The following is a 19,001-nucleotide window of genomic DNA, read 5'->3' as shown; positions in this document are numbered from 1 at the left end:
ATGTAGCAAGCGGAATTTAAAGAACTTCTCTAACCCATTCAGCAGTCAATTCATATCGTTATCCATCCGATCCATATTCAATACGGATTCTGAGCAGATCTTAGTTTAAAAAAAAAAAATCCAATTTATTCTGAATACACTCACAATGTCTCAAATAATACAGAAACTATTCAATAAGCTCAAGTGTGAGTGACTAAACATCACCGCGATACATCTGCAGTTTGAATGTTGCTATTCCCCCCCCCCCCAAGATAAATTTATTTTCACAGATGTCACACGTGTTTATTAATGGCAATCCGAGATCTTAAGGAAAGAGAACTACTGTTCCCAAATCATAATTACACTGATCTATGCAGAAAAAAAGGGAAGCGGTTTTTCGCGATTACACAGTCGCATATGATAGCGTTTAGATCTATGGTCAGGATCTTTTATTCTTGCAACTTTCAGAGATCGATATTTTCTAGACGAGAAAATAAAAAAGGAAACAAGAAACTTAAATTCCTTGTACTTTCTCGGTATTTAAAGAATTTTTCAAATTGGCTTGTTTTTTTTAGATAATTTGTAACTTTCTTGCCTTTTTCCACTGCTTTCCAACCCCAATAACGTACAAATTTTGAAAAATAGATATTTGATAGACATTAAATTTCAAAATAAAAGATAAATAATATGTATTTCAAGTGTAAAGATTCCTTATTAAAGCAAATAAGTTGTCAACACATTCATATATTAAGTGGCAAGAATTTGTCAATTATAGGGATTACTCATACAGCTTACATATATTACACCCAAGAATTCACCTTAAAGTTATTTGAATCTATGTATCTAATTTTTACTTCATTTATATGACGTGTCTACTCTAAAATCGTTATTCATTTAATCATATCGAACAACTTTAATTATATCTTATCACAACGAAAAAAATACCATTTTAAATTCTTTCAATAGGTAACCAATCAGAACTCTACTTGGTCAGCAAGTAACATTTATAAATCTGCATTTGAGAACTCTGCCAAGATTTTATTTTTTAATATATCTAAAAAACAATAATAATGGAGAATAGGCAATGGAGATGGCATATCTAAGGATCATCAGCTTCCATATAAAACAAAAATGGTTAGAACACTTGTAACCACCACCACCCATAGAAAATCTAGAGTGAAGAACTGGGGAGACATTTCTTTCAAAAACATAGGATGGTGGGGAAAAGACAACCAATGAAATAACTTTTGTATGAAACAAAATTTAGCAGAATTGGACTATTGGTTGGCACTGTGGTATGGTTCTTTGCATTTATAATTATTAGAGAAAGTCAAATATTCTAATTGAAATAATTTAAGATAAGCAAATGTTTTTATGACTGAAAATGAAAATTGATTTGTAAGAACTATACAACAAATTAAAAGAACTACCTTTATTTCAATAGATTTAAATAGAAAAATTACATAAAATACGACAAACGCTATTTTGCAACAAATGTACAAGTAACATTCAAAGTTAAGGCTTTTGCAGATCATTTTAAATACATGTGTATTGTTCTACAAAGAAATTGTTCAGCTTTAAATATCTGCACTGCAAATATATTTTGATTGATCTAATGAATATACAAGAGCTTCCATGAAATTCATGATGGCATATTACAAGTTGCATAGATTTTTTTAAGAAAATTTTTAGTAGATATTCAATCTTATAATAACAAGAAAAAAGACTAAATAAATAATTTCAGATGTTATACCCATTAATAAAGTAAAAATAAGCACAAAAAAAAAATTCCACTCATAAGGAAAAAAAAGAAACAGCAGAAGTATAAAAAAACGTTTTATTACAAAAAGACACTTTAGGTCCCACAGAGTCAATTTGGAACGAATAAACAGATGATGATCAGTACATGCCTAACCACATTTGTTCAATTAATATGTAACAAGATTAACATGATTGATGCTTAACACAAACTATGCACATTGAAAAATAGTTCCTAAAAGAGTGATGTTAACTTATAGCTCTTCCTTGGACTTCTTTTTGCCAGATCGGTCATATTGTTTCAATTCATTTGTAGCATGCTTGGCAATGTAATTGATGAAGTCCTTGATTTCTCGGCCACCCTAGAAAACAAGCATATATATAATTTTCAGTTTTGAACATTTATTAACCATGTGAAGAATGAGATCATTTATAACTATCCTAAACATTCTGAAAATGAATTATTTTTAATGGGAAAGGAAATGCAAATCTTTCAATGAAATTCAAAAACACAAGATTAAAAAATTGCAAAGTTAGACAATTTTCAGTTAAGTATTTATATTAAGTTTGCTTGTCTTCACAAATCTAGCCCTATATTTCTAGCATTTCATGTCTTTAATGAAAAAGGAACCACTAATATATATTTATCTTTAAAAATTACTACAGTGGTCTTGATTTGCTGAACAAATTTGGTGCCAACTTCTTGTCTAAGAAAAACAGTCTTAATGATCAGTTTTAATATGGAGAAGTCTCCAAAATGTTCAAGATCTTCCCTCATCAGACAATAGAGTGAATAATTGCCCTAGGGTTCAGCTACAAAATTGGTTAAGCTTCAGAACATAAAAAAAGTCAACTCTGCATTATCTACAATTTATGTTATATATTAATAGCTCTATTGTGACTGAATTTTAAATATATTGATTCACATTTGAATTTAACTTTTTATTATAAACTAGCCGCCTTTGGCGACCAGCCGGTTCGCCAATCTTAATGTTCGTTAAAATTTTAATAATTAAATATTTTATGCAATTCCAACTTTAATAGATTCTTCAGCAAAATATTTTAAAACTTCAAATTTTGATAGTCATATAATTCACTCATAATATTATAAAGGCCTTCAGTCATAACGTGATATGTATCTCTCTAATTTTCTGTTACCCCTCATAGAATTTATGCTTTAAATTAAAGTGTAAAGGATTAATCTGCAATTAATATAATAATATTTTTTACTGAAACAAAGCATTTTTTTTAATAATATGATTACTGATAATAGAGTCACTGAGCGTTTAAACTTTATGGGCACTAAAGAATATCTTTATTTATATAATATCTCAAGAATTTGTCAACAAAATTTTCTCAGATTCATCATGAACGGATCGATTCATTAACAATGTTTCATTTTAAATGCATCAAACACTAAGAAAATAAAATGAATCGTTTAAAATAATCGGTCGAAAACAGGTTTAAAAAAACTACTTAAAAAACGTTGTACTTAAAACTATAAGCATATATCAAAAAATATATAACTAACATAAATACAATTTAATTACAAAAGCATGCAATTAGCCTAAAAATAATTCAAATCATTGAAAACAGGTTAAAAAAAAACTACTTAAACGATGTACTTAAAACTATAAGCATATACAAAAAATATATAACTAACATAAATACAATTTACTTACAAAAGCATACAACTAACCTAAAAGTAATTTAAATCGTCCATTGATAATGGTTGCCATGCTAACAATCAGAACACAGTGCGCATGCGTGAATTTTCTTCGCCTTTTACAATAACGCAAATGCGTGAATTTTTCTACTCCAGTTGGGGTAACGCTATGCAGATTATACATTTTTAATTTCCTTTATTCTATGTTATTTTAATTCAAAAGTACTTCAGAATGAATCTGAAACATGGATTAATTAACAATGTTTAATTTTAAATGCATAAAACATTAAGAAAATAAACAGAATCGTTTGAAATAATCCGCCGAAAAATCTTAACCCTAGCCTCATTACTGTTGGGAGAAAAAAAGAACTAAAGCCTAAATCATTTGGCGTTGGGGAAAATGGAAGATTATTTTGGCAAAAAAGTTGGCGGTGGGGAAAATGGAAGATTTTTTTGGCGGGAAAGTTAGTTTTTAATTAATAATTAAAATTCTAATTAAAATTTCAAAAAAATGGACCCCAGGTGCACATTCCCGACCTCTAAGGTATACATGTACCAAATTTGGTAGCTGTATGTCAAATGACCTGGCCTGTAGAGCGCCAACACACACACACACACACACACACACACACACACACACACATATTGAGCTTTATTATAAGTATAGATTAAACTATTTTAATCCCAGAAACCTACATCATTTGTACCTTCTTTGAAAAGAAAATGATACACAATGCAATAATATACATACAGCCATGGTACACATATCAGAGAAATAAATTTGCAACACAGTAAGTACACTTACTTCGTATTTCTTCGGACTAGACTTGTGTGTTTTAGGTACCCAATATAATGTTGGGAATCTGCAAAATTTAAAGATCACATGAAATATACAACAGAAATTATCAGCATCCTAAAGTTATGAATCTAACAAGTATGTGTCAGTATATATTACACACACACACATCAATAATCTAGTATTAATTAAAAATATTGTGAACTAAAAGAAATGCTTTATAAAAACTGTGCGTTTAATTTTTCTTGACTAATTTAAATAAGGAAAGAAAATTTACAGACATTTTTCTTGCATTAATCTAAGCCATGTTTTATCAATGAGAGAAATACATTTAAAAAGAACTTACCCATGAACCTCAAATGTAGGTGGAACATCATTAGCTGTAGCATCCATTTTCACAATCTCCACATCTTCACCTTCCAACTGCAAATTAGACATAGAATAGATTGTAACTATTAACATGCTTATTTAAAAAATATTAAAATTTTTCAGTTACATTTTATAACTTTAATTTTAGGTATAACAGAAATTTCCGTAAATTTACATCATTACAGAAATCCATTTCAAAAGTTTCAATGTTCGTTCTGTATTTTGAACTAATGATTACTAAGTTTTCATTTAAAATATCAAAATCTGATTTTGAAAGTTGCACAGAATCCAAGTTTAAGACTTCTCAAAGTAATGCAAATTTTCAAAATAAACTGACAAAACAAAATTTCATAAACTGATAAATTAACCTTTTTTAAAAATTAAAATATGAAATGAAATCAATATCATAAAGAACTCTACAGTATATATAAATGAAACATAAATCATTGTTATTACATATTGTCCAATGGCCAAGTCAAATGTAAAATTTCAGACTGCTTCGTTGAGCACTTTTATAGCTGCAAAATAGTAGAAATATTCTATCTAGAGTTCACCAAAACTATTCACTCAAAATAAAGAGGGTGTAAAAAGGAATCAAGAAACAGCTGTGAATCTCAGTTTAATGGAGTAAGAAAATGGGCCAGATCAGTAATCACTTATATTTACTCATGGGAATTGGTAACTATATCTTCCAGAATTTATCACATAAAATAAAGTTTATATTAACTCAAAAAAATTACCTTTTAGATAACATTAATTTTATTTCTGTATAATATTTAATAAATTTTAATGTTATGAAATTCAAACTCATTAAAAAAATTCCATTGCAAACTTTTGTTAATGTTAAAATTGCGATTTAAAAAAATGCTTTCTTTGGGTATTAATTATGAAACTGGATTTTCATCTCTTTATTTTATTGCATACATGCTTTTTAATTTATTTTGACTTATTCAATTAAATTCATGTTTTTCAGTCTAAATCAAACAAGGTAAATTTTAAAATATACATTTCATTAATATTTAACCAAAAAAAGTTAATATGGGAAAAAAAACGCTGGTCGCTAAAAGGCAGCTAGTTACTCAAAACTTAATTTAAACTGACCTTTTGACCAAGTTCTTCATAAGTAGGAGCCAATTTCTTACAGTGTCCACACCATGGGGCATAAAATTCAATCAAGATATCTTTGTCATTTTCCATTACAAGTTCTTCAAAGTTTTGGGCAACAGCTACCTGCAAGATTTAATATTTAAATTTAGTACTAATTCCACAATTTCTTTCATGGAATCTTTTACAACAAATATAACAAGGATTAGAACTTTTCAAAATAACTAATATATTCACTAAAAGATTAATTTACTTTAACAGGCCCGTCATTCTTTTCAGGAACAGGCTCAGATTTCAAATGTGGTTCTAAACTGCCATCCAAAAATTTTTTCACGAAAGTTTCAAAATTTTCAACACTGAAAAAACAAAACGGCAACTTTACAACAAGATTCATATACAGCTAACTAAATTTGTCAAAATTCAGATCTGAATATAATGTTATAATACCTGTTATCACAAAAGCATTATACAAAAAACACCTATACATTACAACACTTTCTGAAATAGTAAACTAAGTGGATTAATAGATATACAATTTTACACAATTTAGATGTATTTCCCTAGAAGTGTACAACTCAAATCCCACACTAATACTATTTTTAATGTATATTTTAAAAAGGAGGTTACTATCTATACAAACTGCATTCAAAACTGAAGCTTGCGATACAAAAAAACAGTATCCAAAATTATTTGAGAATCAAATTTACAACATATTAATTTCCTAATTTAGCATAATCTAAATCACTTAAGGAAAAGCAAAACTGAATCTTAATTGTTATTAGGTTTGGAATATTTCATTTTTAAAATGTTAAATATAATTTGTAGTAACAAACTTAAAAAAAAAAAACACTAAGAATTAAAATGCATTCAAGATAATTAATGCTAACGTTAAGTACACCCTCCTCGCATTCAAACACCTCTTCCAACAAACAATATATATAAAGTTCTCATTTATAACAGTTAAAACAAGATTACATTGCATCTTTTCCCAGAAACCAACCCTATAAGTATAATCTAAATTTTAATTGTCATCTACAAAGACTGAAAAATTTCATTAAAATCTGTTTCATGAAAATAAATTTCATTAAATCATTAAGCAGCAGATTTTTCAAAAATTACTCTGGTTAATACTAAATTTAATTATATGTTTTAACAACAGTAGGAAAAAAGTTGCTAATAGAAAGTTTAAAAAGTCTAATTGAATAGGATTTAACAACCACTTTTTTTTTATTAAAAAAAAATCAGTCAAAAATCTTCAGCTTAGAGAAAAAAATTTTATGAAACAAACCTGAATTCTTCCTTCATATTAAATTTCTGGTTTTTATCATTTCTGGCAGCAACAACAGGCTTATCTCCTGTAGTTTTTAAACCAAAATCTTCAACTTCAGCAGAAAATTTGTCTTTGTTACTAATAGCAAAGTTGACTTGTCCCTTGTAGTTCTGTGCAACCTTCATTACTCTGTTACGCCAGTAGTTAGTGCCTATATAAACATTAACAAGTAATTTAAAATTAATATTCAAAAGCAGCTCCTCAAAAACTATGAATAGTTACATTTTTAAAAATTAATAACCATAGCATGTTGATCTACTTAATTATTTTAACCCTCATTTGAAAATACAAGCATATAAAAAATGCAATCTATTTGCATTTTTATTTTGTCCCTAAAAAGCATCGGAATTTTTAAATAATCGTACTTTTAATATTTCAAAGCTAAAAGAACTAATATTTACAAGATATTAAATTTATTTTTTAAAGCAAGTTTTAGCAGTAGGAAATCAATATTTAGTTGTTTCAAAGATGGGAAAAAAAATCATGAAATGTCATCTGAAAAAAATAACGTCAAAGAAATCCAACAAATCACTTTCAATTTTCATTGTTTAAAAGTTTTTATATGACAGTTTGAAACATGATAAAAATAGCTCTATAAAATGCCAAGCACAAGTTAAGCTTAATCTAAAACGTTGTTCCATTATTTGTGTTATATAATTTATAATAATTAGTAAGTGGTTCTTGAATTGTAGAATCTTAAAAAGAATTTAGTCATTTAAAAATAGCCATAACTTTATTTAATGATAAAGTGATTAAGAAGAAAATTTAATGTGATTTTCGATATTTCAATATGTTTGATGGACCAATGAAGAGATATGTAGTACAATTTTGCCTTTAAGAATATTAAAAAAAGAGGGGGGGAGGAAGGGAAAACCAAGTTTGAAGCTTTTAACAATTCAAAAAGGGTATTTCTCATATTAGAAAGCAACACTGGAACTAAAATTTTAAAAATTATTGGAGCAGCAGTTTAAGACAATTAAAGATACCATTATTAAATACTGATATACGAGAGAAATTCGTGCAAACGAGAAGTTAGTATTTTTAAATTTGAATTTAAACTGGCAAGAAATAATTTTGAGAATGCAGTCAGAATACTTAAGCTTCATTAAAGTATTCAAAAAATTATAATTTATGATATTCATTTCTTTCTCCATTTTTTATTACTATATTAGTTTTACACATATGAAATTCAGTTTAAGTATTTAAGATTATTTGAAATCCTCCAAAAAGCCACACACAATGAAAAAATTGTGTTCTTATAAAACTACTTACCGGGTGTTTCAAAAATAACTGGTATATTTCAAAAACCAATTAAAACTAAACGGGCAGCGATAGAAATATGCCGTTTGTTGCAATATGCTTGGGACAGCAGTAAATTTCCAGGCAGACAAATTTGCGAAATTAGTTACAATTTACAACAACAGATGGCACTGCAGGCGATTTGAAAGATATAAAAAAAACACAGTCTGAGTTTGCCATTCTGTAAGTCGTCTTTCTGCTTTAAGCGTGTGGCGATCACAGATTGCAAGCTTTTTGTGAAAAAACTGGTTTATTCCTTAGAACAAAGGATTTTTCTGGTGTTGAAATTCCACCACGTAGAACACAATGTTGTTGCAACAAGATGAAGTTTTCAACGAAAGTTTAATGTAACCAAAGAGCCGAAAAGCAATACAACAAAGGATCTGTTTGAAAAATTTTGAAATCTCTAGACATGAACCCCAGCAACTTGTTTCTGTGGGAACACTTGAAAGATTAGGTGAGCCGCCACAATCCAGAAACAATTGAACAACTGAAGAAATATGTCTGTTCGAGACTACGAAATGTTATTGCTGCGCATTGTGAATATTTGGAAAATATAGTTTAGATTTTTTTACAGACTGCAGCGCCATCTGTTGTTGAAAATTGTAACTAATTTTGAAAGTTTGTCTGCCTGAAAATTTACTGTTCTCCCAAGCATATTGCAACAAACGGTGTATTTTTTTATTTATTTTTTTTATCGCTGCCCGTTTAGTTTTTATTGATTTTTGAAATATACCGGTCATTTTTGAAACACCCTGTATGATTAAACTCAAACAATTAAGGATCAATCATAAGTGATTATCAACTAAAAAACATTAGATTAAAATATTTTCATGCATTTTTTTTCATGTTTTAATCAAAGACAGAAACATGGAAATTAATGGCAAAGATGAGTGAATAGTAATAAAAATTTACCTTTTACATTCTTTACATAGTCTACATCATAATATACAACAATAAGGGGAGCCTTAAAGTCATCGTGATTGTCATGTGTTCTATGACCGACAAGACCATGGCTAAAAATTAAATTTAATTTAAGTAAACAAGAAGATTTAAAACAAGCACAAATTATGCAGTTTAGAAGTTTCTTTAATTACTAATCAAAATAACTAATTTATTATAATCAAAAACAAACTATGGAAGAACTGAAAAGTTTAAAAAGATCTTTTAAGTATACAATACACTAATCTCTATAACAAAACATTAAGTTAAAAACTATTAATAATATCACAATAAATGTTATATTCTTGATAAGAATTCCAACAAATTTCCCCCACATGGTATGAATACAAAACTGTAAATGTTATAGAAATTTCATTTTTAAAATAAAAAAGCATGGTTTTGAACAAGCAAGAAATCCATGAGTAATAATTCATATATGTTTTTTAGAACTCTTGAAATTAACAAGTAAAGATTCTACCTTTAAAAAATTAAATGACTACTACAATTAAAATGTAATTAGATAACCTGTATGTAATATTAACAAAAATAAACAGCATTTGGCGAAGCAATAGGTACGATTTAGATTTGTTGATATTTATATTGACAGAAATACTAAATAATTACTTAGAAAATGTAAGAAAAACCTTGAGATATGAGGAACTTAAGAAAATGTATCCTATATCAAAGAGTTACAAAAGGCAATAAATATTCTAGAATTGAATATCAAAAATGGTTTATTGAATGTGACAAAGCCCAATGAACATAATGGCAATCTATTATATAGCTTGCTGTTGCAATTGATTAACATAAGTACACATTTTCAAACATTTGAATTCGACTTTTTTTATTGTACATTAAATTATATTAATCTAAGAAACCTGTGTCATCTTTTACACTTCCTTCCTATCCCATTTGAAAGATGAAACCATTTTGGTCCATCCCATTTCATTTTATAAAAAATGAAGCAAATATATATATATATATATATATATATATATATATATATATATATATATATATATATATATTGTTAAGTTCCTTCCCCTTATGACTCGGCAACTAGAAAATTCATACATTCTATCATTGATTTACAATTTTTCATTCATGCATATAATGCTCTAAACACTATTGCTTATTTTTACTCATTCAAAAATATTATTATACCTATATTTAAAGGAAGAGAATTTTAAGAAGAATCAAAAGAATTTTTAAAAACTTAATGATTAATCACCTGTTCATTTATTAAATATATCTTCATTATGAAACTATACAAGTTTTAAATAGTACTAAACCATTGAAGCAAGATATTTCTTAAACTTGAAAATGGAATACTGCAGGAAAATATTTAAAATTTTCAAAGATGTAAAATGTCTACACAACTTTTACTAAAAGGTGCAACACCCAAAGATTAAATATTTAGTTTTAAAGATAAATATATAAAATCACTATACAAATTACAAAGCACATCAAGGATTTTAATCACCTCTGAAATCTTTTTATACGCTTATATAATCAAAGAGCTGGGGAATATAAACTGGAAATTTTCATTATAATATTCCTGTATTTTTCTAATATGGAAGGTAAAAATCAAATTACTTGTCTTAGATAGAATTAAATGAAAATTTAAACTTCATTAACAAGATTGAATATTTAAGGATATAATGAGTATGTTTACACTATCATTTAACATGCTGCGGTATTTGATGAATGAATTCATTTCTTTAGCCCTCTGATTAAAAAATTAAATCTTGTATCGTTAAACAAACAGTTCTTGTATATATAAATTTCATGTACTCAGAAACGGTTCTAATAATTGGATCAAAATATATTGTCATCTCTGGTCTGATTGCAACCAATATATAACATCAGACCGATAAACCAAGTTCAAAAATATAACTAATAACAGATAAACTGTAAAATAAATACTGTAATATAGCAGATTGTCTTAAATATGTTAAACTCAGTGCATTCTTTTTTTTATTATTATTATTCATAGTATTACCTTCATGTATTCACCTTTATTATAGTTCATATGTAGGTATGGTTGAAAAATATTCATATGTAATCAGTATACGATTTGTATTTAAATACTTTCTCCGAGTAAACACGATTTTACAAAAAACTGCCAAGTGAAGCTCAGTCTTCCAGATATCATGCATTAAAATACAAGTAAACAGGTATTCAAAGAATGCACTACTTGCAAAATTAAGACTTAAAATATTTGTAGGATTCATTCGACACTATAAAACATTTCAGAGTAACAGAAATACTAATGCATTCTATTAAATGGAAAACTTTCCTCAATACTATTGCCATATTTTTCCTTCATATATATCTACCATCTAAAGCTTCAATTGTTGATTAAATTATATTCTTTATTTTATAACAATGGTGGATTTTACACTTTGAAAATGAAAGCCTTTAGATACTAGTTACTAGTTCCATACCTTTGCACTTTAAGGTAATGAAAATAAAATCGTGAATAATTTGTTTACAATTCTAGACTTCTCTTATCCAATAGAAAAGACATTACATATACAGTACACTCCCGAGTATCCAGCATAATGTGGCGGAAGGAAGCAAAAGAACAAAAAAAAAAAAAAAAAAAAAAAAGGGGGGGGCAGAGAGTTCTACGAGCTCATTTCTTTGTCTTCCAATACTAGAAAACAAATTTTTTTTTATATCAAAACTCACTGTTTCATTCTTCTTACTTCTTATTGAACATGAAACCCTCCATTTATTTCAAGCCAAGCAGAATGTGAATACATCCAGTGAACTATAGAAACAGTTACTAGTTTTAGCTGTTATGCCAAAGTCTAGTCATAGTACAGCACGTAACTTCCCCATCCATAGTCATTACAACTTTTTCTCACCTATTCACTTTTTTTTTTTTTTTCAAATGGTTCTCATATATTTTGAAATCTTTACTGCGATACACCTTACAAATATTAACATACACCGAAGAACAATTTACAAATACTATATTATATATATATATACTATGCAGTTATAATCAGAAGAGTGGCAACAATTGAAATAAGTTACCCACCGATGAAAAAATGAACAATGAGCAGAACACCGCTCTTTTCCTGCCACAACTTGCATTTTGCACATAATACATAGGAGGATCGCAGCAGATGCCTGCTTCCAATGCCTTAACAATGCAAGCCTCGCCTTCCTCATTTAATTGCAACAGAAGAAAAGTTGATCGACAGTATAGAAACCAGATAATTACAAACCGGATACTCGGGAGTGTATTGTATTCAATTTAAAATTTGTACTCAGTATTATCTTTTACAGATAAAAGTTTACTTGAAGCAGCAAGAGATTAAAACTTGAGAATTTAACTTACTAGTTGTCTTTAATAAATTGAGAAATCTCTCCTTTATCTGCATCACCTGTATATTTTATTTCTTGGGGTTCAAATTTACTCCAGAAGATCTTGGGACGGTATAAAACAATTTCACTGAAAAATAATAGTTATTTAAAGAAAGTAATAAAAAATATAGAAGAATAAAATATTAAACAGCCAATCAAGATATACTTAATATATTTCTTATAGTAAGTAAAATGTTTTAAAAAAGGTATCACTGCAAATAATAATTCTAAGATTTAAAAATTCTATTCTAAGCCATCAAAAAAATAGTTACAAGATTCCTAGAAAAAGAATGAAAAGATCAATGGGATAAATCAAATTTATTAGTTTTTTTTTTTTTTTTTTTTTGTTAATACTAAATGTTACAGTTAAATAGCCAATCAGTTTCAAAAACTCTGGTCATTATAAAATAATCGTGCTGTGTTCTCAAAATGGCCATTGTACCAGAAATGACACTCTGCAAGTGAAATACAAAGATGGATGCCATGTGCAACATTCTAAAAAAATAATCACACTTGAATAAATATCGCATTTTTACAATCCTTGTTGAAACATCTTTTTTTAATTGGTCTTGTAAGATGAAATAACAAACTATATTCCAATCTATATTATTGTAATAGCTTAATATAATGTGTGTATATATGATAAAATTAAGTCCAAATTAACTTTTCTAAAAATGAAGCCTTATAATTACCTAATTATTCCAGCTGAAATCTACAAGATTAAGGGAATGTACAATAGTTCTATACCAATAAGCCAAATGATACCTTGAATACAATTGTCAGGCCACGAGATTCTTAATAGTTTATCAATTGACAACTTGTAAAGTGACAATTTTATGAGTGATATAAAGTACAAACAAAAAGAAAAAATTCCAGATCAAATCTCTTGCAAGAATAATCAAAAATGACATTAAAATAATAAGAATTATAGAACTTTATACTGATTCTAAAGACAATGTATTTTCCAACACACTTAGAAAAAAAAATTTCTAATCCTGGAATACTTACTCAGAAAATCCATATTTGTCTAAAATGTCTTTACTAGATGTATGTGCAAAAGATACAGATTCTCTGAGTTTATCAGCTGCTTTTAAGAATTCTTCCTTTAATTTACTTGATGAATCAGCAAAGTAACCTATTTTACAATTGGAAAAAAAATTCAGCAATAGAATTTAAAACATTAAATAAGTTATTGATATTTAAAAAAATAAATTCATCTCCTTTAAATCTTAAAATTAATTTGCCTTCTGAAGGTTATTAAGAATTACATATTAATTTAAATAAAATAAAGTATTTTATAAAGACGACTAATTTTAAATATCCAATACTTTAAAATCATCTTTCTTAAAGAAAATAAATTGAGAAAAAACTAAAATTTAAGAAAAGTGACTATCTTAAAAATAATTAACTTTAATAGTTTTTCTATCTTATCAAATAGTATTGCAAATGCAAAATAAACTAAAAAATTACCAATCACAACAATATCATCTTTTAAAATTTTCTCTGCATCTTCCAAAGATTGAAGTTCTTTTGAACTTGGACCAACTTGAGCCTTCATATACTTAACGATACCATCTAAAAGAGGAAAAATTAGTTTAATCTAATAATCAAATACATTTCATTAAAATGTAAAATAACAGTAAAGTAAGAGTAATAAGATACCTGCATCACGAGGACCATTATATTCTGAAGAAAATTCTCCACCTCTAAATATCTTTAAAGTAGGATAGCCACTTACACCATATTTTGAACATGTATCTTTACCATTATCTGATGTACAGTCAACCTATTAAGATAAAAATTTAAACTTTTGATTTTAAATACAATTTAAAATCAAGTTTACAAACATTCATTGTTAATAAAGATTAAAATATAAAGAATTAAAGTTACATATATTTGATATTCTGCCTTCAATAGGCAGATGAATAAAGCTTCAACAGCTTAATTGCATTTAAATCTTGCATCTTATAATTAAATCATGTTAATATATTTTAATTATTATTAAAGAAACTATTAATATATATTGAAAAAACATATGCATCTTATTCCAGGAAAAAAAAAAGTCAAATGGAACAAACAGGTAATTCTCAATCTGAAAAAGATTTAATTCACACAAGATAATGCAGGATGCTCACTTTCTTTTTATCTACACTTTAACTAAAACAATTCAATCTTAAAAAATCCTGAAAAAAGAACAATTACCTTACTTCTGAACTGGCTATTCATGGCTAGTATTTTCATATATTATACAAATAGGTCCTTTTTTAGCTAATTTCTGTTTCAAACTAGGGATGCGGGATATAAAACAGGTTATTACCATGGGTACTCTCATTTCATATTTGAATTCCATGTTTGAAGAAGAAATTGGCTAAAAAATAGCCTATTAATATAAAATTTACATCCTTTTCGTAACATATTGAGATTTGTGAATATATCAAATATATATAAGTAAAAATTGTATAATTTATATATATAAAAGAACAAGTTCTTCAGCAATTTAAAAAATTCCACTTTAAATTTTCTTCAATTCATCCAAAACTTTTTTACAGTTTTTAACCCGAATATTTTTTTTATTCAATGAAAATCTCTTTTCAACTACGATATATTTAAGGAACAGTATCAATTGGGATCTTAATTTGTACAATTTCTAATAAGATTTATTCATCTCAATATTTTGATACAAATTTATAAATTTCAGTCTTGGATACATCAAACTCCTCACCTTCTACTATTCAAACAATGATAAAATTCTAGTAAAATAGAATGCTTCTTTTATAGTCGCTTAGAAATGATAATCATCCTTTACAATAAAAATAGGTTCTTTAGCAATTTTCTTCAAATTTAAACCACTTACACAAAATGATTCCCAAGTTTTATTGCGACAGAACCAAAATAAATCAGTGTTAAATATAAATATAATGTTGTGTTAAATATAAAACCACTCCAAATAATTTGAAAATCTCAAGAAAACCCAGAAGCCATAAAAATAAACATTTACACTTCAAACAAATATATAGTTGAGAGATCCCCCCCCCCAAAGCAATGAATGAAGGTATATAAAAGTCAATGAAATCTTAGCTTTTTAAAAAAAACTTTCCCCAATAAGCAAGCTTTTCTTTAAAAATCAAAATTTAGCCCCTAAAGATTCAAACTGTAACTTTTGTATTATCATGCTAATCTGTTTCTAAAAAATAAGAAATGATATTTACAGTTTATTAGGTTTTCAGGACTATTCTCTCTCACGATACTGAATTTTTAAACGAACAAAATATTTTTCATATCTATGTCAAAAATGATAAAAGTGGATGGTTTCTCCATTAGAACATTATAAACAGAAATTTATTACATATTCCATTAAAAGTGCTATCACTATTTCCTCTCACATTAGGTTATTGGATAAAGGTTGCGAGAGCTACTAGCACTCAAATTTTATTTTCATAGTTCATACACGAGAAATTTTCGATTTGCAGTTTCGATTTGCAAAATATGCATTTTGAAAACTTTCTAACGTGCCAAATGGCAGAGCTACAATTATAAGATTTACTAAATTTCATTTATCTAATTTGTTACGTCCGAGTTATATTTACACGCACATGAATGTACAGACTAATAAATGGTCAATCAGTAAATAAATTTGGTTTGAAAGTTAATATTAAGATATATTTTAAATGTTAAAAACTACATATTAAATTTTACTGAAATAATTCTTGACATTTTGAAGTTATATCTGAGTGGGAGTGAACACATTAAACTTACTAGATTTCATCTAGTTAATCTAGACTAGATTTCAAACTCAGAATTTGAGTTACCATGTTCACAGATACAGATCCTAAAACTTTATTTTTCAGATGTCTAAAATCATAGAGACAGACCAAAATCCTTAAATAGTTTTAATTCCTTCTTTTTGAATATAAGTATGAAAGTAAAGTGATTTTATAATCATTAATTTGATACTTTGAACAAGAGTAACAAGTAATGGCCCATAAGTAATTTAAGAACACATTGAATATTTTAGTTTACTTTCCCTCTGGGAGTCCTCCACTATGAATTAAGCATACATTTTCTTTCAATATTATTAAAAGTCTTAAATATTTTCTTGCAGAAAATATTTAAATACTATTAGCACTTTACTAAGCGACGTTGAAATACAACTAACAAATACTGAATATAAAAAACTAGTGTAGAAAAGCACACAATGACTTACTGAAGTTACTGTTAACTAATTTATGCAGCTTTGTAAAAATAAAATTATCCTCAAAATGTTATCTTTTTATTTTATCCCTATATAAAAAAGTAAAAATTGATGAAAGAAAAGTAAAGTAAATAAATGAAAATATATTCTACAGTATTTCCTAAACTGAGAAAACCTTTTCTATACTTCTAGATTCATTGAGACCCTTTTAGAGATGAATGATCAAACAAAGAAAATGCAGTCATCAAATCTGACGACTGTATTCTTGGTTCCATAATGTGGCAAAATTTTATTTTTCCCTCAGAAAAGAAAATGAGCAGTTATTATGGGCTTCTAACAACACTAAACATCCTGAGAGTACAAATACTTATATTTATTAACAATGTTGAATTTTTTTTTTATTTTTATAATTTTACTATTTCACAAGTCAAGCTTCCATTTTAGTGATCAACTATCCATTGAGAAAGAGCATTCTTAAAACTAATTTTTCAGTAGAATTAAAAAAGTCTTGAAATATCTTTGATGTGAAATAACCTTATTCAAGTTAGTCATACCCCTCAACCCTACCCTTTCTTCATTCAGAAATTGAATATGTGAATCCATTTACTTAGTTATAAAAATCTAAAGACTGCAAGTAATAATAGATTATACAAATAAAAATTAACCAAATGCCAAACCCTATGCATAAAAACCCTTTGAACCCAAGATTTTTAATATCTTCATGTACCAAGCATTGCTCATAAGGTATGAAATCTCTTTGCAGAATTATAGAATTATTCCCCACATACTGCATCCAAATATTATGAAAGCCCAATATGTATAACGAAATAGAATTCTCTCAGCATTAGATTCATTCCAAGAATATTTTACTGTTGCAGCAATAATCTTACTTCTACTATCCTTTCAAACCACACAGAAAGAAAGCCGTTTGAAATCATCCTCATATCAGCAACTTATTTCTATTGATGAAATTCAGATATAAAAACAAGTCAAACTGGTTTTCTTTATCGCTCCAAAATAAATATTGTATTTTGTCTATTTTTCAACTCTTATAGAAAATAGAATAGATATTTAAGTCTCTAAGTTCTGCAAAATAATACTCAAAGAATATGGGAACCCTGTTTGCAAGACACTGTAGACAAATAATAAAGTTAATTAGTTAAAAGAAACCAACTTTAAAAAAAATCTGTCATTATTTAAAATAAAATAATGATAAAAACTTAACAGGAAAAAGCTCATTTAACATATCAAAACTAAAGAAAATAAAATGATTGCCCATTCTCTGTGACAATGGAAATACCTTTGCTAGTGGTATAGGTGGGTCAGCTTTTTTTAATACCGTAGCTGCTTTGTCATATTCAGGTGCTAATCTCTTACAATGTCCACACCTGTTGAAAATTCAAAATGATTATTAAATAAAAATTTGTACAGTAAATTTTTATGTTAAAACATTTCACTTCCAAAATTTTGATAGAAGCATATGCATAACTCGCAAAGTAAAAAGCGAAAGTCGCTTGATTTTTTTTTTAAAACTAAATTCATATACTTACAAGCCTACATAATAAAAATTGTTTAATTTCCATAGAAACTTTAAAAAATATGCAAACTTCAGAGCTATTTCATTCCATGTCTTTTATCAAAAAAAAGTGATAAGGTGAATTATAAACAAAAAATAAACCCGCCTCATTTTTAAATTACACAATCGGAATTCTAATTCTGCATTTTTTAAATATGTATTTATACTCGATTAGATGCGAGAAGTTATAATTAAAAAGCATTTAAAGATTCAATAGATTTGATTTTGAAATTAAAAAAAAGTAATAAAATCATACCAAGGAGCGAAGAATTCAACTAAAATTGCATCATGTTCTACTATTCGATCTTCGAAATCGGCACCGGAAAAATCTAGGACATCACTACAAAGTATTACAGATAATGTACAACTAAGTATTGATGACAGAAATAACAGCTTCATTATAAATCTTTTGGTAAAAATCAATAGTCGAGCGGTTCACTGATGCTTATACTTTTTAGTCAAACCGGCTTATCCGTAGTTAAAGGAAAGAACGTGTCAAAAGCTACTTCGAAACGACAGTCTACCTGGTTACATGTGTTGTCAGTCTGCGATTGGTGGAAAAAATGATTAGACAATCCGGGGCGGTATTGGCACAATAATAATAAAAATAAT

At 27.4% G+C, this 19,001-nt stretch overlaps 2 protein-coding genes across 2 annotated transcripts in view; one reads left to right on the top strand and one right to left on the bottom strand.

The window, feature by feature from the left end:
* Positions 1 to 19,001, top strand: part of LOC129968828 (leucine-rich repeat-containing protein 49-like) — a 56,157-nt gene that overhangs the window by 9,262 nt on the left and 27,894 nt on the right. The window lies entirely within an intron of this gene.
* LOC129968830 (protein disulfide-isomerase A3-like) lies at positions 1,803 to 18,911 on the bottom strand. Its single transcript, XM_056083106.1, has 13 exons — positions 18,646 to 18,911; positions 18,114 to 18,201; positions 14,284 to 14,407; positions 14,092 to 14,196; positions 13,630 to 13,756; positions 12,596 to 12,709; positions 9,217 to 9,317; positions 6,961 to 7,153; positions 5,926 to 6,028; positions 5,670 to 5,798; positions 4,546 to 4,622; positions 4,209 to 4,266; positions 1,803 to 2,099 (listed from the first exon to the last, which is right to left on the bottom strand). Exons 1-13 carry the CDS (start codon positions 18,786 to 18,788, stop codon positions 1,992 to 1,994), a joined length of 1,470 nt encoding a protein of 489 aa, XP_055939081.1. The 5' UTR covers positions 18,789 to 18,911; the 3' UTR covers positions 1,803 to 1,991.

Source organism: Argiope bruennichi, chromosome 5, assembly GCF_947563725.1.
Source record: "Argiope bruennichi chromosome 5, qqArgBrue1.1, whole genome shotgun sequence".
In the NCBI taxonomy this organism is placed as follows: domain Eukaryota; kingdom Metazoa; phylum Arthropoda; class Arachnida; order Araneae; family Araneidae; genus Argiope; species Argiope bruennichi.
The sequence above is the reverse complement of the archived record's forward strand: the minus strand, read 5'-3'. Positions and strand labels throughout refer to the sequence as shown.

Bases quoted from the DNA above. Each gene is read 5' to 3' on its own strand.
- LOC129968830 (XM_056083106.1), bottom strand. From the start codon at position 18,788: ATGAAGCTGTTATTTCTGTCATCAATACTTAGTTGTACATTATCTGTA. The intron at 5,799-5,925 runs GTAAATTAATCT...TAAATCTTGCAG, and splicing joins AGAATGACGGGCCTGTTAAA to GTAGCTGTTGCCCAAAACTT. The intron at 4,623-5,669 runs GTCAGTTTAAAT...TCTAATTTGCAG, and splicing joins ATGAAGAACTTGGTCAAAAG to TTGGAAGGTGAAGATGTGGA.